The sequence below is a fragment of the Enhydra lutris genome, unplaced genomic scaffold (assembly GCF_002288905.1).
Source record: "Enhydra lutris kenyoni isolate GAN:26980312 unplaced genomic scaffold, ASM228890v2 scaffoldscaffold40, whole genome shotgun sequence".
Classification (NCBI taxonomy): domain Eukaryota; kingdom Metazoa; phylum Chordata; class Mammalia; order Carnivora; family Mustelidae; genus Enhydra; species Enhydra lutris.
Genome location: NW_019154124.1, coordinates 4,242,370 through 4,266,544, shown reverse-complemented (window position 1 = coordinate 4,266,544; position 24,175 = coordinate 4,242,370). Strand labels below are relative to the sequence as shown.

The 24,175-nt window shown below is 38.0% G+C and overlaps 1 protein-coding gene across 3 annotated transcripts in view; it reads left to right on the top strand.

Annotated features, from left to right (window-relative positions):
• Nucleotides 1-24,175, top strand: part of LOC111155211 (lysine methyltransferase 2E) — a 97,643-nt gene that overhangs the window by 70,727 nt on the left and 2,741 nt on the right. For all 3 annotated transcript variants that reach the window (XM_022515315.1, XM_022515313.1, XM_022515314.1), the window contains 15 exons: nucleotides 639-756; nucleotides 1,686-1,795; nucleotides 5,292-5,556; nucleotides 6,501-6,599; nucleotides 15,532-15,696; nucleotides 16,001-16,309; nucleotides 18,695-18,949; nucleotides 19,110-19,254; nucleotides 19,706-19,956; nucleotides 20,326-20,382; nucleotides 20,532-21,095; nucleotides 22,117-22,403; nucleotides 23,236-23,324; nucleotides 23,428-23,553; nucleotides 23,711-23,808. In XM_022515315.1, the coding sequence (XP_022371023.1) occupies nucleotides 639-756; nucleotides 1,686-1,795; nucleotides 5,292-5,556; nucleotides 6,501-6,599; nucleotides 15,532-15,696; nucleotides 16,001-16,309; nucleotides 18,695-18,949; nucleotides 19,110-19,254; nucleotides 19,706-19,956; nucleotides 20,326-20,382; nucleotides 20,532-21,095; nucleotides 22,117-22,403; nucleotides 23,236-23,324; nucleotides 23,428-23,553; nucleotides 23,711-23,808 (2,938 nt within the window). The remainder of the gene's footprint in view (nucleotides 1-638; nucleotides 757-1,685; nucleotides 1,796-5,291; nucleotides 5,557-6,500; nucleotides 6,600-15,531; nucleotides 15,697-16,000; nucleotides 16,310-18,694; nucleotides 18,950-19,109; nucleotides 19,255-19,705; nucleotides 19,957-20,325; nucleotides 20,383-20,531; nucleotides 21,096-22,116; nucleotides 22,404-23,235; nucleotides 23,325-23,427; nucleotides 23,554-23,710; nucleotides 23,809-24,175) is intronic.

Genomic DNA, 24,175 nt, shown 5'->3' with positions numbered 1-24,175 from the left:
TAATTGGTAGAACCTGAAAAGACCATTGGTGATCACAGGCAAAAATTCCTTTCTCTTTATTAGAGGATGTTAGATGTGCCCTACTTTAAAACCTTCACTTTCTTGGTACTGGAATGGCTCTGGAGCCCTCTTCTATGGTGATTTTGATGGGGATTTGATGTTGTGACCCATTGCTTCCCTGAGGTGTAGAAATACGTTGGTATCTCTACAGAGAGAACATTCTCAGTCTATATGATTATTTGTTGTTTATAATTGAGTTTTTAAGATTTGAAAGATATACAAGAATACTTCTCTTTTACATACAAATTTTATGTGAAACAGTGCTGTAAATCAAACACTTAAGTGCACTAGGAGATACGGATTTTAAAGGCATCCAGTTATGAATCCTTCTGTAAAGGCAGTAGTCACTCCCTTTTTATTTTTCCTTGTAAATTTGAATTTCTACCTTCAGTTAATTAACTTTGATTTAGATAAGATTATTGGAGCAGGTAAAAATCTGATTAGCATGAACTTGCCCTTAACAAATGGGTTCTGGTATCAGATTGCCTGTATTCAGATCTTGGCTTCACTATTGACTTTGAGTATTTTAGAAGTTTGATAATATGTTAATAGTTTATAATGCATTTCTTTCTTTGTAGACCATATCCTTTTGTTTTGTTTTATTCTAAATTTCACGGGCTAGAAATGTGTGTTGATGCAAGGACTTTTGGAAATGAGGCTCGGTTCATCAGGCGTTCTTGTACACCCAATGCAGAGGTAAGCTTACAGAAATCTTTTTGGGAGGCAGGGGTTTGGGGGATATGTGGAAATGAGTATCAGACACAAATCTGGTAGCCTTTTTGACTATTGATGAATTTTATAGTGCCCATTGTGCTTCCATTATGAAAAATCAGGTGATTACTTAGCTCTCAGGTCTTAGAAATGACTTTGCACATTTTGAAGAAATTGTGATTTTTTTTTTTTTTAAGAGGAAATATTGGACTTTGTTTATTTCTGAAGCTCTGTGGGTCACATACATCTTGATCTGATTGGATCAAGATAGATGACAAAACTAAAAGTAGATTTTACATGTGCTACTATAAATTTTTTTAATAAAAATTCTGCTTTAATTTGGAGCCTGAAGTAGTAGTTCTGGTTTTTCATGCCAGAGTAAACATTTACAATTTATATGTTACAGTTAAGAGTATAGGTTTTGAAGCCAGACTTACTAGATTCTTGTCTTCTCTTTGATGAACTAGCTTTGTAATCTTGTCTGTGCTTGTTTTCCCTGTAAAAACTTATTGGGAGGACTAAAGGAGTTAATACCTGTGAAGTACTTAGAACAGTGTCTGTCATAGAAAAGTGTGGTGTTAACTGTACCATTACTCATTACTGCATGTCATCATATCAAACGTATTATCACTTATAAAACTCCCAATTCCAGGGATACTGAAAGGTGAAAAAATATGCATTGTGGAATTGTGAAGTGTAGTGTTTGCTTTTTAATGCTACGTGGTGGATTGCAGAGTTTGCCTCACTGTACTTGCTTCTAGCTGATAACCACCAGTTTAGAGTTACAGTCTTATAGTTGCATATTTTTCACATTGCACTCATGAATTACTTTGAAAAGTTTTCAAAATTGCAGGATGAGGTGCTTCTAAAGATAGAAAATAATTTATAAAAATGTAATATTATTCTTTTAACAGGTGAGGCATGAAATTGAAGATGGAACCATACATCTTTACATTTATTCTATACAGAGTATTCCAAAGGGAACTGAAATAACTATTGCCTTTGATTTTGACTATGGGAATTGGTAAGTTCAAGTCTCTAAATATGTTATCTGTTTTGAAATAGTTCCTTAAGGCCCTCCTAAAAATCTAGGTATTGTCATCACTTTCATAGTTTTTTATTTGTATGTATTACGAGGCAGTGAAATGTACTTGAAAACAAGCATTTTGGTGTCAACTTCCACTAAGCATTATTACTTAGTTCTTTTCCAGACTTTTATTATGTAATGTAAATGATCATAGTAATTTAAAAAGGTAATCCTAATTCAGCCATATAACACTGACCTTGTTTACATGAGAATTTCTTCTTTCTTGTATTTTAGGGGATACATTTTTGTTCTTAATGTAAGTTAATTGATCAGTGTGAATGGATAATTCACTTTTGCCCTTCAGAATAAAAGAAAATTGTGCAGGGGCCCCCGGGGTGGCTCAGTTGGTTAAGCAACTGCCTTCGGCTCAGGTATCCCGCTTCAGGTTCCCAGGGGAATTTGCTTCTCCCTCTGACTTTCCTTCTCCTGCTCTGTCTCTCAAATAAATAAATAAAATCTTTAAAAAAAAAAGAAATTGTGCAGATTTTTTTGTAGTATAAATTGAAAGGGTTTGTTGGAGTCCTGTAAGGAAATTCTGAGAACTGTTGTTCTGAAACACTAGGGAAATAAAGTTAATTCTGAGTATAAAAACTTTTTTTAAAGTTCTGTGTAAATTACATTCTGTAGTGTTTTGTTTTCATCTTTTCTCATTTGTTACTTTTGAGATTTGGTTCTTTGATTTTGTGTAGCTCTAGTTCACTTGTTTTCACTGCCAGTAGCATTTATCCATTTCTCTGTTGGATCTTAAATTTACCAGAACCGTTCCTATGACTCCTTGAACATGTCTTTGTGGGCCCATGTTCTCTCCATGGGAGAGAATCTAGTGGGTATGCTTGCTCAGCTGTGGGATGTGCATGGCCTCAGTGTTACCTGACATGGGGTCATGACCAGTTTCTATTCTCACACCTTTCTTCTTGCTCTACACTTCCTATGACTTTCAAAAATTGGTGCTAATCCATGTGAAACGGTATTTTTTATACATATGTGTGTGTGTGTGTGTGTGTGTGTATACGCATGTAATGTGTGTGTGTGTGTGTGTGTATACACATGTAATATGTGTATATATATATTATTATTATTATTTTTTTAAAGATTTGTCAGAGAGAGAGAGAGAGAAGAAAGCAGAGGGAGATGCAGGCTCCCTGCTGAGCAAGGAGCCTGATGGGGGACTCAATCCCAGGACACTGGGATCATGACCTGAGCCAAAGGCAGACGCTTAACCTAGTGAGCCACTCAGGCATCCCATCTTTTTATATTTTTAATTATCATTTTCCTTGATTATTTTATAAGCCCAAGGATCTTTCTGTATATTAGTCATTTGGATTTTTTGTATATTTTTTGTATATTAGTCATTTGGATTTCCTCTCTCATGAATTGTTCAATCGCCTTCAATTTTCCTACTGGTCTTTTTCTGATTTTTTTGGGTGGGGAGGGGAATGGTTCTTTTGTATCCTGTAGTCTGTTTGGTTATAAGCATTTGAGCTCATTTCCTCCTATTCTGTATTTTACTTTTAAAGTTTTGTATGGTAACCTATTTAAATGTGTAAGTTTTACATGTTCATGATGTTTTCTGTTAATGAAATTCCACTTCCTGCACTGTGTATCTCTACTTGATTGTTGGGAGTCAAATTTATTTTAACTTAAGCATGACCTTCTTAGCCCCTTTTCTCCCAGATGGTAGAAAATTTAGCATAATGGCTCTTTGCTCATTGCTTTGAAAGACTGTCTCTCATAAGTGGTTAAGAATATAAGCTTTTTATAATCTGAGTGGTTTCAAATCCTAGCTTGGTTGCTTATTCAGCCGATTTCTTCATCTCATTATATCATAATAGAAGAATAATAATACTCACCTAACAGGAATGTTTTGAAGATTCAATGAGTTTAAGATATGTAGAGTGTTTCCTGGCACAAAATAAGTGCTTTTAAGTAAACATCAGCTGTTGGCCATCATTATTTGCAGTTGTTATCCTAAAATCAAAGAAAACATCTAGAAAGACTTTCAACCTAGTTTCTAGTAATACCTAATTTGGGGAGATGGGTCCCATAGATAACAAATTTTTGAGTTCTATCCCTGATTTACAGATTTAGGCAGTTTGACTTGTACTAATCTTGAAAGTTAATAAGGAACAGTATTAGGAACTGTAATAATTAGTGAATTAGTGAATCACTGTAATAATTAGTGAATTAGTATTAGGAACTAAAATAATTAGTGAATTATTTTTATGGTGAACAAGTATTAAACTACTTAAAAATATGTCAAGTGGGGGGCTTCTAGTGTTTTACTCAGGTTTGGGCATTTTGCCTGCATCCTGGAGAGAAACTAAATGGTGGTGGTAGGGATATGGAGGGCAGAGTTAAGAAGAGATGGAAAGTGTGAGCTTTGGACTCACACAGACCTGTACCTGAATGTTGTCGCAACTGTTTAGTAACTGTGCCACTTTGGACAAAATGCTGAACCTCTCTGCATTTGAATCTTCTCTGTATGGTGGAGGTAATAATTACCACTGCAGTGAAGATGAGAGATAGTGCAGTTATTTTTCAAGCGTCCATTTGAAAGAGGGAGTACTTAAGAGAGGTGAAGGAATATATAACTTTACCCTTTTTCAGGGTGGCTTTTTTTTTTTTATAAAGATTTTATTTTTTTATTAGAGAGCATGAAAGGGGAGAAGGTCAGAGAGAGAAGCAGACTCCCCAAGGAGCTGGGAGCCTGATGTGGGACTCGATCCCAGCCAGGATCATGACCTGAGCTGAAGGCAATGGCTTAACCAACTGAGCCACCCAGGAGCCCCTCAGGGTGGCTTTTTAAAGACAACTGGTTATCAGAGTAATTTCTTAAAGTATAAGACATAGTTAAGGTTTGGGACTACTGAAGTAAATACCATTTTTGCCTTAATGTGAACCAAATGTATCGTTTCGCTTACAAGGATTCAGTTTTAATTCATTGAGGTTTTTTTGTTTTTTTTTGTTTTCCTCCTCTAAACCATCACTGGTTATCCTTACGATTGAAGGTCCAATCTCTATCAGAAATCAACTTCTAGGGGCGCCTGGGTGGCTCAGTGGGTTAAGCCTCTGCCTTCGGCTCGGGTCATGATCTCAGGGTCCTGGGATCGAGCCCCGCATCGGGCTCTCTGCTCGGCAGGGAGCCTGCTTCTCCCTCTCTCTCTCTGTCTGCCTCTGCCTACCTGTGATCTCTTTCTGTCAAATAAATAAATAAAATCTTTAAAAAAAAATCAACTTCTAGGATTAATGTTTTTTAAATGAGGGAAAAAAACTTCTTTTGTGATAGTTATGGGGAGTGCAAATTAGTGAAAAGTAAGGATTGCTCATTAAATGGTAGTAGTAGCATGCAGCTTTGCAGAGTTGCAGCTTAAAATGAATTAGACAATTTTACAGTTTGTGTCTTGAATAAATATTGAACTGGTTATCTTTCCAGTAAGTACAAGGTGGACTGCGCATGCCTCAAAGAAAATCCAGAGTGCCCTGTTCTAAAACGTAGTTCTGAATCCATGGAAAACATCAACAGCGGTTATGAGACCAGAAGGAAAAAAGGAAAAAAAGAAAAGGATATTTCAAAAGAAAAAGATACACAAAATCAGAATATTACTTTGGATTGTGAAGGAACAACCAACAAAATGAAGAGCCCAGAAACTAAACAGAGAAAGCTTTCTCCACTGAGGCTATCAGTATCAAATAATCAGGTACGCTCTTCTGATTGTCAGCAGAAGTCAACAAAAGAACATAGTTTGTCATATTTTAACCTCTTTATGTAAAACGGTTTAAATTTTTTAAGTTAAATCTATTGTTACTTAATGAAGTACCTAGAAACATAAAACACAAGTACAGAAGTTTTGCTAGAATTTGTGCAGTGTTCATTAAGCTCGTTAAACAACTGAGCCAGCAGATCCTTGCAGAATTGAATACAAGATTTTTCTGTAGCTGGGTGATTTAAAAACTTCTCCCAGATGGTATTGTCTTTATCTTAATAGTAAGTGTTCTTATTTAAAGTCCTAATTTCCTTTTTTTAAACATTTGGGGTATAACTAAATCAATTCTATAAGGATGAGACAGAAGATTTTTCAGAGAAAATACTCTTAACATGTAAGATCATTTTGGGGGAGGAGTTTGGCCCATATGTCTGCCTGCCAGGAAACAGTTTCTTATATGGCCTCTACATAAATGGAAGTTAGGAGGCACCATTTAAAGTGAAAAATAAGTAAGATTTCACTCCTCTCCAGTAGCCCATTTTCCATAATTTAATAGTTTAATTAACTTAATAATTTCCCAGAAGTTTTAAATCAAACAAAAATTTATTAAGCACTTGGAATTTCCAGGCAGCAAGTTTTATGAAGTAATTTTACATGTTTATGTTTTGGGAAGAATGTAAACAGAAAGCTGTGCTACCATATTTGACCTTGTGGGCTCTATTAATATTATGGACTAGAACTCTAAAAAGCAAAATCATTTAATTTTGAAAAAAATTTTTAATTACAGCCAGTTTTAAGGTTCTGAAATGGATTTAAGTAGGCTTGTAATTTTTCTTTGTTGAATACATTAGTTGTCATTTAAAGATTTTAATAGTTCAGTGTCCCTAGTTTGTAGATGGAATAGTAGTTTCTATAAAGCAGTCATTTCCATCTTTCAGGAACCAGATTTCATTGATGATATAGAAGAAAAAACTCCCATTAGCAATGAAGTAGAAATGGAATCCGAGGAGCAGATTGCAGAAAGGAAAAGGAAGATGGTAAGTTGGGAAGCCAGTAGCTGCTTCATGCTGTCTCGTGGGCTTACGACAACTGCTCTTCCCATAGAGATTGTTGTTGCCTTTAGGAAGGTTTTGACACTGTCTTTACTAGGAAACATGTTAGCAAACATGATGTGCCACTGAGCATTTCTGTTTGACTTTGTTATTGCCATTCAAATAACTTGCACTAATCTCTTCTATTTTTATGGTGTGTTCATTAGAAATTTTAGAATGTATGACATTTAACATTTTTAAAGCTGAGAACTACTAATAAATTTTAATGCCAGAATTACTATTCAAAATCTTTCATTAGCTAAATGTTCCTTTTCATAATTTAATGTAAAGCAAAAATGGAATTTTAAACCTTACACCACCACCAAATAAATGAGTTATGTAAAAAAAAACCCCACTGTTTGGTAGCTACTATGTCTCTCATACTGGTATCATAAAATAAGGTTTTCATTAAAATGCGTTTGGTATTTATGTTCCTTGTTCTACTTTTTATACAGATATTTGCAAATAAATAATACAAGATATTTTATTAGAAATCCATGTTAATTTAGCAGTGGATATATATTATATAGGCCAGTTAAGTATTAGTATGGTATAGTTTACCCAAAGATTTGAAAATTACTTTACACACCAGTTAATGATCCTAATATGGGTTTTTCCCCACTCCCTTTTACTTTATATGCTTCCTTGTTTCCTATCTGTGATTTTCACGCTGAATTCCATGGAATCTCAGGTGTCTTACACTTAGGGTAGGGAGGGATAGGATCTTTGGAATTTGGTCATTGTAGGCCTACTTAATGTAAGCCTGGATGGTAGAGATCAGAGAGACAAAAAACAGCTCTGTAGGAGAAGGTACTGAAGGAGTACCTGAAGGAGTCGCCATGAACCCTTTTCAAGATTTGATTATATCTGAATTATCTATACCTACCCAAATCACCTGTGGCCCTCTCTTGACTAGATTTTAAGTATTGGCCCATTCAATCTACAGTAGTCACAACAGAGTATTTACACTAACCTGCAAAACCAATTTGGAGTATTACTGGTTTTTGGATGAGTAATGTGTCTGGTAGAAGGAACCTCTTTCACAGGTGACTTTAAGGGCTATAACAGCCACTTGGAAAAAATCACGAGATTTAAAAAAAGAAAAAGGTTTAATGCCCTTAAAATAATTTTACTCAGATTGCATTTTTTATAAAAGTTTTTGTGACTGTGGGGCTACTTTAAAAATACGTCTCTCTTTTAATGCTGAGAAAATCCATGAACTTAATTAAGAACATCCTCATTTTTAGAACCCAGAAGAAAATAGAAATACCCTTTTGCTGATGGAACTTTGGACAGATAAAAATGCTTAGTTGGTCCATTTTTGGTCCTGATTTTACCTGTTAGTATGCTATATTAATACAGGCAAATGCTTCGAATTCCGTGTCCATTTGGGCATACTCATTTTAATGTCTGCCCAGTCTAAGGTTGTTTGTATGCAGCTAGGTATTTTTCATACAAGTAAAATGTGGAAAACTTGAAAAGTATCAGTGTTCAGAATTTGTCTGGTATTTTGAAGGGCTATGAAACAAATACTTAAAAATCTTTTTCCTTGACCTGTAGTTCTCAAAATCATTGTAGTGTTACTATTTCTAATGGTATATTTGCTTTGATATCTCAGTTACAGAATTTTTGGATATACTCATATAAGCAGAATGCAAAAGCATGCATCCTAGGATTCTTAAGCCAGTTTGGCAGGGTCTCCCCACCCCTGCCAACTTATTAGTATTTGTGAGGAACAAAAGAATTTGGTTCTTTAAATATTAGCCTTTAGTGTCTGTCTTTTGTATTGGTTAGGTTAACATTAGCAGTTGGAAAGATTAAGGACAGCTCGTGAGAACCTTAGGTTAAACTGATTGAAATTTCCTTCTGTGAGAGGACAGACTTTAAATCATTGTGGATATAATAGGAGACTCTAGTTGTCTTGTATATTTATGAGATTGGGATATAAAAGGAGTTAGTCATACTCTTTTTGTCATGTCCAAATTCAAATATACTTTAGCCCATCCTTTTGTAGTATAGCTTGAACTGTATGAAACTGTTGATTCGACAGTCTTTACCTACATAAATGGCACTTGTTCTTTAAGATTTTACTTACTTGACAGAGAGAGACAGTGGGAGAGGAAACACAAGCAGGAGGAGTGGGAGAGGGAGAAGCAGGCTTCTCACAGATCAGAGAGCCTCACATGTGGCTGGATCCCAGGACACTGGGATCATGACCTGAGCTGAAGGCAGACCCTTAATGACTGAGCCACCTGGGCATCCCTAAATGGCAATTTCTTGAACAACCTAATATTTAACATTGTGTTCAGTCTCCCAAGAATTGCACCAGTGGATGTATTATTTTGTTGCTTGCTTATTCTTTTTGGTGAAGTTGGGAGATAAGACTGTGTCTCTGCCTTCAGGGGCATTTACAGAAACAATTACAGTACAACAGATGTAGTAATGGAAATATAAATCTGATAACCTAGAGCTGTGGTTGGGTTGGGGACTGCTCAGAGGCCATTCATGAAGTAGTGTTTATGATGGACCTTAGCAGTACGGTTGGAACAAGTACAGATTAGCTTGTAGCTAAACTGTATGGCACTGAATGGAGAAATAGCCCATGGGGAAAATAGCCTGGAAGGGGTTATAAAAGTGATAAATCGTACTTGGCTGGGATTATGGAGGGTGTTTTTGGGGGGAGCAGAGAGGTAAGAATTGGTAGCAGATCACATGAAATGCTGAATGATAATTCCATGGAAGACTATTCAAATTATTGTATGACTAGATACAAAGCTTTTATTAACATTTTCCTTTTCCCTCCATTTTTCCCCCCCTTAAAAAGTTGTCACCTACCTACAAAAGCAAATTTGTGCCTAAATGGTATAAGAACTGAATAGATGGTTATTGACCTTTCCTTTTAGCCGGTAAGAAATACTTCTGTGGCAGTGGGTTGGAAATTGACTTTGGAGAATCTTACAGTCAGCCCAGTTAAGCTACAGAAGTTGAAATAGGGTAGAGAATCACCTGATTCCAAAACCAGGGCACTACTGAGTGGACACCCCCAGGTACGTAGTAGTTGGTATGGTGAGGGGAAGTGAGGCGGCTGTGATCTCGTCAGAGGTAGAGAGTGTGCGGCAGGGGGTTAGATACTGGGAAGCGCATTGCATTTTGTAGAACTAACAAGGGGTCAGTTTAAACATAAAGCTTTTGAAAGATTTAAATTAAAAAGGTGGCTTGCCACTCCAGATTTATTATGGCATGAGAAGAACTTCAAGTATCTTCTGATCGATGTTTTCAAAATAATTTTTTGTGGCATTGTGGAAAAACTGTACCTTGGGGATATATAGTCTTGGTAATATTTGATGGTATATTTTCGTCAGATTGCTTACACTGGAATCCAGGGAAGGTGGCCAGGAGGCCATCACAGTTTGGAGGATAGAGATTTAAGGAATGGGCGCCTGGGTGGCTCAGTCTGTTAAGTGTCTGCTGTTGGCTCTGGTCATGATCTCAGGGTCCTGGAATCGAGTTCTGCATCAGGCTCCCTGCTCAGCAGGGAGTCTGCTTCTCCCTCTTCCTCTGCCCCTCCCATTTGTGCTTGCTCTCTTGTTCGCCTGCTCTCAAATAAATGAAAAACAAAATCTTTAAAAAAAAAAAAAAAAGAATTTTTAGGGGCGCCTGGATCGCTCAGTGGGTTAAGCCTCTGCCTGCAGCTCAGGTCATGATCTCAGGGTCCTGGGATCGAGCCCCGCATTGGGCGCTCTGCTTGGTGGGAGCCTGCTTCCCCCCCTCTCTCTGCCTGCCTCTCTGCCTACTTGTGATCTCTCTGTCAAATAAATGGATAAAATCTTTAAAAAATTTGTAATTTTGTTAAATGGTATAGCCCCAGCTCCTAGGGGGAAGAAAAAGCTGCCTGGCTTTATTAAAAAGTCCGTGGTCGGTAAATAAGCCTACTAAATATTTGTGGCAGCCATTCAAGTAGAGATATGGGTAAGCCTGTGTGAATTTGCCGAAGCTTCCTTATAGGTCAGGAAGTGTCCTGGAAGCCTTGTCAGTATGCAGAAATCTCCATCATTTTCTTATGCCTCATCCTTCACACCAGAAATTATTCCACAGAACTCAAGTACATTTTTGGGGGGAGGGCAGAAGAGCTCCACGGCCAGTTGAGTTTAGTAAACAGTGCTTCAGTTTCCCAACTTTGAGTTTCCCAGTATACATACACACAGTGTGTTTAAAAACTTGAGAAACTCTGTTTGTGAAACCATTTCATAAACTTACACACCCTTGCAACTTGTTTGTGGTGATACCTTTGATATCCTACAGATTTTTATTCGATGGTACAGGCATCCTGGGGGAAAAGACTAGAAAGAATCCTGTTGTTCCTAATGTCTCTAGGAAGTAACTTGACTTAGATCACTTTAGAAGATGAGGAAGAAATTTTGATAGTAAGATATCATCAGGATTAATCTTGGCCAGAAAGTCATCTGATGATATGTGTAATATATCACCCATCTGATCAACTTTCTCTCCTATGACATGATTAAGTTTATGTCGGTTACTAGTTTTAATTTTCTTAGGTCCTCGTTTTCTCTTATTAGAGAATTTAGGAATTGTGTTCTGAGTGATTACTGACATCAGGCTACTGAATAGCAAAAGGGAACCCATGTATTTTTATCGGTATTCTGTTTAAACAAACTGAGGATCTTCAGCTTCACCTGCCTTGGTAATAAACTCAGGATTCCCAAAGTCTTGCTAAAATACTTCATTCCATGCTTTCACGTAACAGTGACATATGCTCTATGTAATATATACACAATCCTTACTCATTTAACAAAACTGTGAGTGTTTGCTGTTTGCTAAGGACCACTGAAGGTACTGGGTGAAAAAGGCAGCCAGGTTCTGGAGAAAATTTCCTGGAGGATGGCATGCGTGGAAAGAAGAAACAGATCTCAAAGAGGAAGCAGTACTGTGAGGATAAACTGAGTCATCATGTGGTAGAGAAGAAATGGGGATGTTATTATTTTGGAATTATTCTGTTGGTAATCAGTAATCGTAACCATTTTTTAGAAGATTAATAAATTACTCTCTAACTCTTGTTCAAGAGGATAAGCCAAGTTATTTGGGTGAGGAATCTCTTATTTAATTTGGCAGGCTGACCCTGCTGGTTCCCTTTCCTAAAAGGCAAGTTTTTTCTTTTGAGAACCACTTTCTGCCCATTAGCAAGGTAAAAAAATAAACTGTGAGTCCCTAGAGGTCTTCATTTTGTTTCCTTCTCAGTTCTCTCTCTCTCCTATGAGGTGCGTTGCCCTCTGTGCCCGTGCTGTGGGGCACGCACAATGCATCAGCTTGTTTTTACTCAGTAAAAAAGTGCCAGTTATCTCTAATTATTAGGATGAATTATAAGTTTACTCAGTGGAGTTTCTTTTTTTAGTTGCCATATTGTATAAAAATTTAATATGTGTTCTTTATTATGTGCCCTTGAAGTATATGGACCTCACCGTTTATTGAGAGGCTTAGATAAGATCTTCATAATCTCTTCCAAGTATATCAAGTTATATGGTTTCAAGACAGATTTGTCCTCCATTGTGTTTATATATGGAAGCACGAAATTGGAATAAAAATACTCAAAATATCTACTCAAGTGATAAAATCCTAGAAAGGGATGTTAAGCAGACTTTTTTCTGCTTGTAGGAATTACAGTACTCTAGATTTGCTCTGTAAGACCGTAAACTAAGGTACATGTCATGAAAGCAATGTTGATAGATATCATCAGGGATCCTTCATAGGTTAGCACCCAGTACTCCAGCATTAACAGTATGTCAAATGCTAATGTAGTATTCTTGAAAGGCAAACCTAATTCTAACTCTGTATCAGGTCTGTGATTGCTCAGCTCACAGATAGCTGATTCTGAGGTCGGGTCATGGGCTTGGAATAGAGAGTCATGGTTACAGAACATGCAGGTCTTAGCACTAAGCCATATCTGAACAGTATCAAGCACAGATGTTGGGGTCTGCTGGGGTTAATTAGGACTCCTGATATCGCTAATCCCCGACACAAACTGTAGCTACCCCAGGCTATATATATAAAACTGGTTATTTTTCCATTAGGTCTGTAAAATAGACAAGTTTTCAATCGTTAAATAGATACTGTGTATCTGATTCTGTACTCAATGCAATGGTGAAAACAAATGCTGAACGACATATGAAACTTGGAATTTAAAATGAAAGTAGACCGGTGTGCTTATGTTTTTTTTCACGTAGAAAATCAAAGGCGTGCTTACATTTCCAACACTTGCGTTTTTTAAAGGTGAGATTGTATTAAAAGTAATAGGATGTCTTTAGTGCTTTCAGCTGACAGTTGTAGTAAACATGGGAAGAGTTACGCTTTATTTTGCTTTATGTAGTATTGGTGGTGGATAACTGGAAAGAGTAAATTAGGAGCCAGAAAACTTGAATAATCATCATGGCTCTGCCTTTGAATGAGTCATATAATGCACACGGGCTTTGGTTTCTTCACAGCACAGGACTAGATTTTTTTAAAGATCCTGACTAGTTCTAAAAGATTGAGTCATCTCTAAAATATTTTCTTTTGACTGTCAGTTAATTGTATTGTTTACATGGAGTTCAGTATTTTTGTTATTTCATGAGAGAAATAGCATGCATGTGTGTGCAAGCTGCGGGGTGGGGACGGCGGGAAGGGAGAGGGAGGGAGGGAGGGAGAGCCTTAAGCAGGCTCCGTGCTCAGCGCAGAACCTAAAGCAGGGCTGTATCTCATGACACCCAGATCATGACATGGGCCAAAATCAAGAGTCCGATGCTTAACCAGTGGTGCCACCCAAGGCACCGTGGGAGTTCAGTTTTTAATTGAATGAATTTGGTCTTTATGTCAAATAATTTTATCTTTGACCCTCACTCTAAACATTTAAAACAAATGAATATTAACTGCCAGATTTTTGTCATAAGTTCATACTTATCTTAAATGCTAGTAATTTTTTATACATAAACTGATTTGCTAAGTTTATTTCTTCTGGAAAAATGTACTTTTTGTCAGATATATTTTAAAAATTTTCAAGAGAAAATAACCGCAATAGTTAACCCTTTCTCCCTCTTCACCCCCCTCCCCTGTTCAACAGTTGAAGCAGTTAGGAAAATAATTTTTTAATTACTCTGGATTTCTACATTTAGGATTTTAGAAAAGCCCTCATACAGAGATAGGGTTTTTATAAAGAGCTATAAGATGAAAGGGGTTTGAGTAAATTTCCAGTTCCGGTGAAAAGATCACTTTTGCCTATGCTGTTAATTTTAGTACCAGTTAACCCATCCTAAAGCAAGAGAAGTAAGGTACAGACGTATGTATGTGTCCACAAACAAGCAGCCTTGCCTCTGTGGACTGGCTTCCTTACCTGTAATACAAAGTGAGGATGACGGGTTTTGTAAGAGTGGCCAATTTGCAGTACGGCAATTTGTTGCAACTAACTAGAAGCTCAGCAGTATTATCAGAGGAGTCTGCTGACTGTTTCTGTCCCCATATTGAGTGTAAAAAAATGAAGAAAAGGGGATACCCACGTGGCTCAGTCAGTTAAGTGGCTGGCACTTGATTTCTGCTCAGGTCATGGTATCAGGGTTCTGGGATTGAGCCCCACTTTGGGCTCCACGCTCAGCAGGGGAGTCTACTTGTGAATTCTCTCTCTTCTCCCTCATCTCCTCCCCTTCTCATGCACATGCTCTATCTGTAAATCTTTTTTAAAAAATGAATGAAAAAATACAGTAAGCAGTAGTTTCCCCAGTGTGTGGGTGTCTTAATGCTTAAACCTCTGCTGATAATTACTGGGACTAAAGCTCCAATGTGGAGAAGACCATGCAGCCTGAGCTTGAGATCCCAACCCTTCTTCCCCCATCGCTGACAGAAAAGAAGGAAAGCCAAATGGCTCTGATACTCAGGAGCTGGTTCTCTTCATGTGGAGAACTGGACAGTCCATGGAAGTGCTTACTGTTTCTCGTTGAAAGCTGAAGCACTTGACAGGCCCACAAGGCCAAGGCTCTGGGTCTTGCTTTTAATATTCTCTCTCTAAAGAGAACTGAAGGTCAAAGGAACTATTGCTGTTCTTCAGTCCCTGCCTTAAACTGTCAGCAGAAGACAGGAAGGTCAGAGGGTAGGAGGATGCGTTGCAGGAACTCTGACAGAGGGCAAGAAAGCTAAAGTACAAATAATCACTCACAATTCGGGAATGCCATTTTCCAAGTGCTATTGGCAAGCTGCACAGATATTTCCCAACTGAATTCAACAACAGTTCAGTGAAGTGTAATTATTATTATCCACATTTTGTAAGAGGCTCAAAAAGGTTAGTATCTAGGGTGGTTAAGTTGACTAGAGTCACAAAGATAGTGACTAGTGTCACAAAGATAGTGACTAATACAGTCATAAGTTGAATCCAGGACTTCACGCTGTAATATCCTGCCACGTATCAATAATGTATTCATTCCCTAAGTTTCTGTGAATGTGATCTTTTCAACATTCATTAACGCGGAACTTTGAATCTTATTTTTTAAAGGGCTAACTTCCCTTTTATTCAGAAGGATTTTCAGTTTGGAGTAAATCAAGGTAGATTTTATGCCCCCCCCACTTTTTTCGTTTTGCTTAACACTTATCTTTGACAATCATCCAACCAGTATCCCTTTTATGAAATGTATTTGCAGTGAAAGGGCTTCCTGAAATGTTTCGGACTCTGAAGGATCTCGAATGAATATGTCTCCCTCCCCCCAACCCCCCAAGCTATCATCAGTAGAAATGTTTTGCTAACAACATCATAGAATTTATTTTTTACATTTACAAGAACAGTTGGACTTTGGAATTTTACTTCAGTGCAATGACATTTATTATGCCAATTAAAATTTTTTAGACAAGAGAAGAAAGGAAAATGGAAGCAATTCTGCAAGCTTTTGCCAGACTTGAAAAACGAGAGAAAAGAAGAGAACAAGCTTTGGAAAGGATCAGCACAGCCAAAACTGAAGTTAAAACTGAATGTAAAGATGCACAGATTGTCAGCGATGCTGAAGTTATTCAGGTATCGTTATTCAGGTTTAGTTTTGTTTTCATACTCAAGCACTTTCGGAGAAAATTGTCACACCGATTTAGTTGCATCTGTAAAGAATTTTTAACATGTTAGTAGCATTTTTCAAATTCTGAGAATTTAGACCTGAGATACAAGATTCTATTTGCTTTGTTTTAGACTAAAAAAAAGGTTATTTTATCAGAATTCATCAACTTCAGGAAATTAGCTTCTGAAGTCGATTAACGCTTTTAGATTTCAGCTTCTTACTTATGTAAATGTCGTGTGCAAAGTTCCACTCTGTTGTATTTTGAATTAGGAACAAGCAAAAGAAGAAACTGCTAGCAAGCCAACCCCTGCCAAAGTGAATAGAACTAAACAGAGAAAAAGTTTTTCTCGGAGTCGGACTCACATTGGACAGCAGCGTCGGAGACACAGGACTGTCAGCATGTGCTCAGATATCCAGCCATCTTCTCCGGACATAGAAGTCACTTCACAACAGAATGATATTGAAAATACTGTACTTGCGATAGAACCGGAAACTGAAACTGCACTAGCAGAACTAATTCCCGAAACTGAAGTCCCAGCACTTACTAAATGTCCCGCGAAGTACCCTAAAACTAAGAAGGTAGGGCTCTTCAGGAGCAGGGAAACTCTTCTCACGAGAGTATCTATGACGTTAAATATATTCGTGTTTTTAAGATTTAGTCTGTAACATAAGGAATAGAATAGAACAAGAGGCGTAGTTTTTACACTTAACAGTTTTCAGACTAGAACGAAAATCACAAAACAATAAAATCAGTTAATAAAAATGTTTGCACTGTTGTTACGAACAGAGTTAAAATGGTCAGTATATCAAGACTTCCTTTTGGAAATTACAAATCACAATGTAATGATTTTAATCATTTATCAAAATTCCTTTTTTTTTTTTTTTGCCTATCCTGTGTACTAAATTTATACTTCGCAGAAACAAATGGTTTTATATATGTTATCTTTTATTTTTTTACTTCCTACAGTTTTCACAATATAGGGAGATTATAAGAATTAAATGTGAAGAAATTCCTGATTGCCATAAAGGGTAGTTTTCAAGTTTATTCATCTTTGAAAAACTGTTAAGACTTAATAAAGCAATTACGAGAAACTATTCACTGAGCTAAACCAGCCTGAATTTCACAGCTCAGGAATAACAGAACATCCTTACAAAGCACCCCCAACCCCCAGTAGAATACAGTACAGTGGAGCACAGATAGCAAAGTGGTAATCCTTGGGCTCTTTTGAGCGGGGAGGGGTTAGATCATAACTAGATTCCTCTTGTACACTTGTACACAAAATGTTTTCAAACTTTATCTTGTTCTTACCAGATTCAGCACAGTTTGTAGGTACTGTAAAACCAAAAGTATGTTCAGTAAACATCTGGGATGAATCTGGGAGTATATTTTAATGGCGAGTCAGAGGGTTAGTTAGAGACTTAAGATCTAAACACAGTTCTAACTGGAAGGCTGTACTCTTCCTCACTGCCCCATGGATCTTGAACAAGCCAGCCAACATTTGCCTTAACGAGGAGCAGTTTAAATATATGTTAATTTGATACTGTCAACAATGAGCAGTTATTTTTGCCCACTTTGGAAGGACAAAAAACAACTGCAACTTTTCTTTGTAACTTAGATTAGTGAAAAGAAAAACTCATGTTTTAAAAGAGAAGCTACTTTCTCGACTACAGATATGACATAATTCTGCCTTTTAGTTTTTAGATGGCTTAGTTATGGTGGCGCTATCAATTTATTTCAATTCCTGGTCAGAGATGTAGACTTTACTCCCATCTGATTCTCTAAAAAAAGCCTCCTTTGCCACAGGTTTTGTTGATGGTATTCCAATCTTTTAAACATACTGTTCGAGCATGAAAGTATCATGACTTCCCCTAATGTGAAGGCTTCATTCAGTGTAATAAGACATAGTATCTACTCTGCCAGATACTGTGCTACTTGAAGAGCTTTATAAATATTATTTAGCTCTTTCAATCCTCAAAATAATCCTATTTGTAGAGCTAGTTTCTGTTACGACCTTTCTTTTACAGATAAAGATTGAGATGTAGAGAAGTCACGGTGTGAGTGGCAAAGCCAGGATTCCTACCCAGGCAGCCTGGCTGCAGACTCCACGAGCTTTCTCTTTGTCCAGGATATGCAGTTGTACAGACACAGGGGGTAAAAAAAAAAAAAAAGGAAAAAAGATGCTAAAATGTTTTAATGATTATCACCGGAAGACAGTGTCGGTAGATTATTTTTCACTGTGTGTATAATTATGTGTGAGAATGCATATATTACTTTAAGTTTTTTTTTTTAGAACAAATTAGAGTAAAAATAACAAGAATATCATTTGATTACCAGATAGAAGGATATGAATGCCCACACAGCAAACAAAAATGTGCTTGTGCTGACAGATGTAATCCTTATTTCCGTGCCCATTACAATTGCTTTATTAAATAACTGTAACCAGCCTACAAAAAAAAAGTGAGTAGTAGGTTCCAGGTATATTCATAATAAGTAAACTCTAAATTACATACACTGTAGATAAAAATAAATCAACAGAATTAATATAAAAAGGGCTATGTAAATTTTAAAGCAGGGTTTTTAATGCTGACACTTTTTTTTTTTTAAATATATATGCATTGATCTCATCATTGGAAATTCTGATAGGCAGCCAGGGTACAAAAACACTGCATAAAACCAGATTTTTCTTACACAATGATAACAGAAGCAATAACAAACCTAAATTTAATGTTTGTGTTTGTAAGATAGAACTGAAGTCTCTTAGACCTTGCTGTTTTACAAGGTCTTCCTGGAAGAGTACTGTTGTATACAAAATTTAGAAGTAAGGTAAGTTAACCAAAGAAATGTAATGATTGCCCAGTGTATCATTTTGGATAATATATCAATTTCAAATTTGGTATAAAAATGTTCAGTAGGACAATCTGTGCAATTATATATAGAGTGATCCAAATTTTTCTTTTCTCTAGCACTTGGTCAATGAATGGTTAAGTGAGAAGAATGAGAAGACAGGAAAACCTTCAGACAGCCTTTCAGAAAGGCCTCTGCGCATAACTACAGATCCTGAGGTGTTAGCTACCCAGCTCAATTCCTTACCAGGCCTGGCCTACAGTCCGCATGTGTACTCTACTCCTAAGCACTATATTCGATTTACTTCACCATTCCTTTCAGAAAAAAGGAGAAGAAAAGAACCTACTGAAAACATTTCAGGCTCATGCAAGAAGGTAAACCATTCTTTGGATATAAAAATCTAGGAATAGCCAAGTGCCAGTCTCCTTCCTTACTACCATCCCTGTTGGTGAAGTGCTTTTAGAATCAGCTCTACATTTATAGGCTGTGTGAAGAGCTACAAACTGATTCCTGTTCATTTGTTATGTATTTCAGCGATGGTTGAAACAAGCCTTAGAAGAGGAAAACTCAGCAATTTTACATAGATTTAATTCACCCTGTCAAGAAAGATCCAGAAGTCCTACAGTCAATGGTGAAAGTAAAAGTCCACTACTACTAACTGATAGCTGTTCCCTTCCAGGTAGAATTTCTTTTCAGTGTTGTTTTAGTTTGAAGAATGTGGTAGGATGTACACAGCTTGTGTAACAGACACATTCTAGTTGTTACATGCTTTATGAAAGCATTTTGTTATTGTTTTCAGTCGTCTAACCTTTTGTTTGAAGATAAACATGAAAACCTTAAATTCGCAGTACCCTATATATTGGGGCTTATGGTTGAATTTTTGGGCTGCTTCTCAGATCGAAAAGAACTCTCCTGTAAGCACTTTGGCAAGATAATTCATGCTATAGTAGTAAAATTAACTCGTGGGGGTGGGGAGAGCTTGTTTCATGTTCGTAGTGTCTTTGAAAACCCTGAAATTTAGTTTGGGGGTGAAATTCATAATTACTATTGTTGATATTTTGACCTTGCCCAGAATACAGAATGTAGCAAATACCAGCAGTATAATGTCTGAATTATTATTTCACCAACAGATCTAACTACACCACTTAAAAAACGAAGACTTTATCAGTTGCTAGATTCTGCTTACTCTGAAACCTCCACACCTACTCCTTCACCGTATGCTACACCGACTCACACAGATATTACTCCCACGGACCCATCATTTGCCACTCCTCCACGGGTAAAATCAGATGATGAAGCCTGCAGAAATGGTTATAAGCCCATATATTCACCGGTTACCCCAGTAACTCCTGGCACACCAGGAAATACCATGCACTTTGAGGTGAGAAATTTAAATGGGGAAAAGAAAACCTATGGGGATGGTACTTAACAGCTCCCACTGCCCCCGAACTACTGTGCTTTGAGTAGGAAGAAAACATTTTTAAGAAACCAAGAGAGTAAATTTGGAATGTGCATTGATGTGAATTTAAACTTTTATATTTTTATTAAAATGAGCATAACTTTGATATTACTGATACTCGGTGTCAGACTGAATGGCTCTGTATCAAACTGACCTTAAGGCAGAGATTTTACAGGGGGAATGGAAATAGAGAGAAGTTTAAAACCACAGTCTTTGTAATAGTTTGGATTTCTATGAGTATCATGGATTTATAGATTTTAATTTTCAGTTCTACTTATTTATTTTATACAGAATATTTCTTCCCCAGAAAGTTCTCCAGAAATTAAGAGACGCACTTATAATCAAGAGGTAAGGAGTTACGCAGAAAGATTGTTTAAATTGGTGACCTTTTCCTCTTACCATTATTTTGCTTAAATTATTGGGAGATCTTAAAATAGTACATAGTCTCAAGATGTGGTTATTTGTGTAATTTTTTTTTGTTTTAACTCCTTAAACAGGGATATGACCGATCTTCAACCATGTTAACATTGGGGCCTTTTAGAAATTCTAATTTAACTGACCTTGGTCTGCAAGAAATAAAGACTATTGGTTATACCAGCCCTCGCAGTAGGACTGAAGTTAGCAGGCAGTGCCCTGGGGAAAAGGAATCCGTGTCAGACCTTCAGCTGGGACTCGAGGCAATCGAGCAAACTGCCTTACATAAAACCATGGAACCACCTACACATGACAGGACTGATCCTAACAGCCAACTGGAATCTGCTCACTCTGGACGGGGCACATTGTATTCTTCCTGGGTAAAGAGTCCTGACAGAACAGGAGTTAACTTCTCAGTAAACTCTAACTTGAGGGACCTGACGCCCTCACATCAGTTGGAGGTTGGAGGAGGCTTCCGAATAAGTGAGTCAAAATGCCTGATGCAGGATGATACTAGAGGCATATTTATGGAAACACCTGTGTTTTGTACTTCAGAAGATGGGCTTGTTTCTGGTTTCGGACGGACTGTTAATGACAATTTGATCGACGGAAGTTGCACACCCCAGAATCCACCACAAAAGAAAAAGGTTACAAATTTAACGATTTTAGTCCTTTTAATAGTGTCTTTTTCATACTACTTCCGAGGGTTATTAGCAGTTATGTGTTATGTAAGGCATTCATACTCCAGGTATTCAAGTTAAACTTGTGTTATGTACACTTTCAAACCTTTTGTAAATGCTCAATTAGAAAATGCAGAGAAGTAGAACATTCTAGTGATATGGGAAATGCTTACAAGCACGGTTTCAGAAATCGAAACCTCAAGATGATTTATTTTACTGAAAGAGTAACTTCAAGATAACCACTTCCTAGCCAAATAAAGAGAGTTAAATAATACTTGTGTTCTTAATATCCTTATTTTATGTAGAACAGGCAGCCTTGTATTGGAGAAATGCTTCTTTCTTCATCCATAATATCTATAGTATTTAGGCCGTGGATATGAGTATTCTGAAAAGTGTTCTGTAAATAATTGTATGTTCCCTGACTTACCACCTTTGGTTGGCAGCAGACATACTGAGACAATTAGAATGCCTTACTGCAGAGAAATGGAATGAACTACAACACTTATTTTATTTGTTAATGGGCTTATTGCTTTGCAAGTCAAAGAATTTTAGTGATGTGTGCTTTTAATTTTTATAACAGAGTCCAGTTGGCAACTTTGTGGGAAGCAATGTAGTATAGTGGAGAGAGCACGGGCTTTCAAGTAAGACCTAGGTTCGAATCCCGGCTCCAACACTCACCAGCTGTGTGACCTTGAGTGAGTGAGTTACTCAATTTCCTCATCTGTAAAATGGGGATGATAATATACCTATTTCATAGGGTTGTTGTGAGGATTAAATGAGATAATGTATGTAAATCATCTAAATACAATGCCTGGCATATACTAGGCATTGGTAATTGTTAATTATTATTATTTGTTCAAAATCAAATTATTTTACATAATTTTCCTAATGTAAATATAGTAGTTCTCTTTAGAAAAAAAAAATAGATTGACTCTGACATACAAAACAAGAATAAAAGATTTGCTTTTCCTTCACTTTCTTGCTCAAGGTCTCTCTATTAGAGTACCGTAAACGACAGCGGGAAGCCAGAAAGAGCGGCTCGAAGGCCGAGCACTTTCCACTGGTTAGTGTGTCACCTCACGCAAGCGGCAACTCGAGCAACAGTGGTGACGGGTGTGGCAACAGGAGCGAAAGCGGGGAACAGCTAGAAAGCACCGCTAGCCTGCCGTTACCAACACCAGCTACCGTTTATAGTGCTACTTTGGAGGAAACCAGCAATAACTGTCCTGTTAAGGAAGCTTCTGCCAGTGAGAAGAACGACCCGGAAGTTCAATGGTAAGCCTGTCTGAAAGAGCTCACTGCTAACTTTAGAACTCCGAGTAGTAGACCTTATAATTAAAGGAGTCTCTGTTCTTTATCGTCCAGGCAGGATCTTTTCTGTAGCTGATTGTGACCACAGCTAGATCTAGAGAGATCTGAAGTATGCTGTTCTGCAAAGCACAAGCTTTGGGTAGCGAACTCTCTTCCTGTTTGTCATCATTCCCCCAGCTCGAAGGAGAGAGATGTGTGCGGTCCTAATTCGGAGAGCTCCTCCTTGCTGACAGGGCTTTAAACCCGCTCTGTATTTGCCTATGTTAAGGGTCCACTGTGCTTCCTCTTTGACAGTTTTCGATTTTTTCATAATATCCCTCTCCAGAGAACTTTTATCGTAGTCTGTATCCTGCCTGCGCTTTCATTAGATCCCTAACCAGTTACAGAAAAGAAGAACCAGGTTTTAGTACTTCTTCAGTAGGAACAGCAAAAGCTGGATATGGGATGGGTCTTGGCAGAGGGCAGAAGGGCTCATTCACTTTCCTCTTGGGTCCCCTTCCCCCTGAGCGCGTCCCACTACTCTCACAGTGCAGACACAGGCTCGCCTGTGAAGAGTGTATCTGGTGCCCGCCATGACATTCTGAGTGTGGATGCACTTCAGCCCCCCACCCCTCTCCCACCAAGAGATTGCTTAAAACAAAGGACCGGAGTCTGGCTACTTTCAAAGCTTTACACCTGAGTATTTTCCCAGCAGAGCAAAAGCCTTGGTCTGAGAGGACATGTTGACCATCAAGGACAAAGACTAATCTAGCTGGCAGTAGCTTCCTTGAATTGAATGTATGATTTTATGTTCAAGGACTGCTTCAACCTCAGTGGAGCAAGTGAGAGAAAGGAGTTACCAGCGAGCACTACTTCTCAGTGATCACCGAAAAGATAAAGACAGTGGTGAGTGAGCTTGTTCCTTTGCCCAAAAGCGGAGCCAGCTAATCCCTGTGCACCCTCGTTCTTTGCGGTTCTAATGTTCTCTTTGGGTCTGCTTCATCTCTAGGGGGAGAGTCACCATGTGTCCCATGTTCACCGAGTCATGTTCCGTCTTCACCTTCATCTCATTCAAATCACATTCCCCAGTTGCAACCCAGGGGCCCAGTCCCTCCTTTCAGTGAACTTATGGAAGGTCAGTAAGCAGATGACCTATCGTGGTTATCGTTTTAAAAAGCTTTTTGACTCAGCAAGGAAAGTACCTTTCTACAGAGTTGGGCTGAATAATGTCAGTGCAAGGCAGCGCTGGTCGTGCAATGTTCCATTCACTCCAACTTTCTTCTGCTTTACAGATCCTGACCCTGAAAATCCAGAGCCCGTGACTACAAGTGAATGTCCATCCCCAGACACCTCTCAAAACACTTGTAAAAGCCCTTCAAAAATGAGCAAGGTAATAAAATTGACCTTTGAACATGGCTGTTCGGGAAAGGCGGCGCTCACATGCACGTGGAGATCTCTCCTGCCATCCCAAGCGTCAGTTTGCTATTTTTGGACACTTTGGCATCACACGGTCTAACGTGCTCACTGCTCTTCGGTCCTTTACATTTTCTCCTGGAGGTCCACCTCTGTCACCCCAGGAAATGCAGTCTTTGCATACGGTTTTGGACCACGTGGTCCGTTCTCTAAAAACAAAAAGTCAGATGACACGTGTTGAGAAGCAGTGCTCTGGCCACCCTGATTCAGGAAGAGGGGCTGGTCTCGTGTGGCGGCAGGTGCTGTGCGAACTAAGGACTGAGGGGTGGGAGACTGGGGCTCTT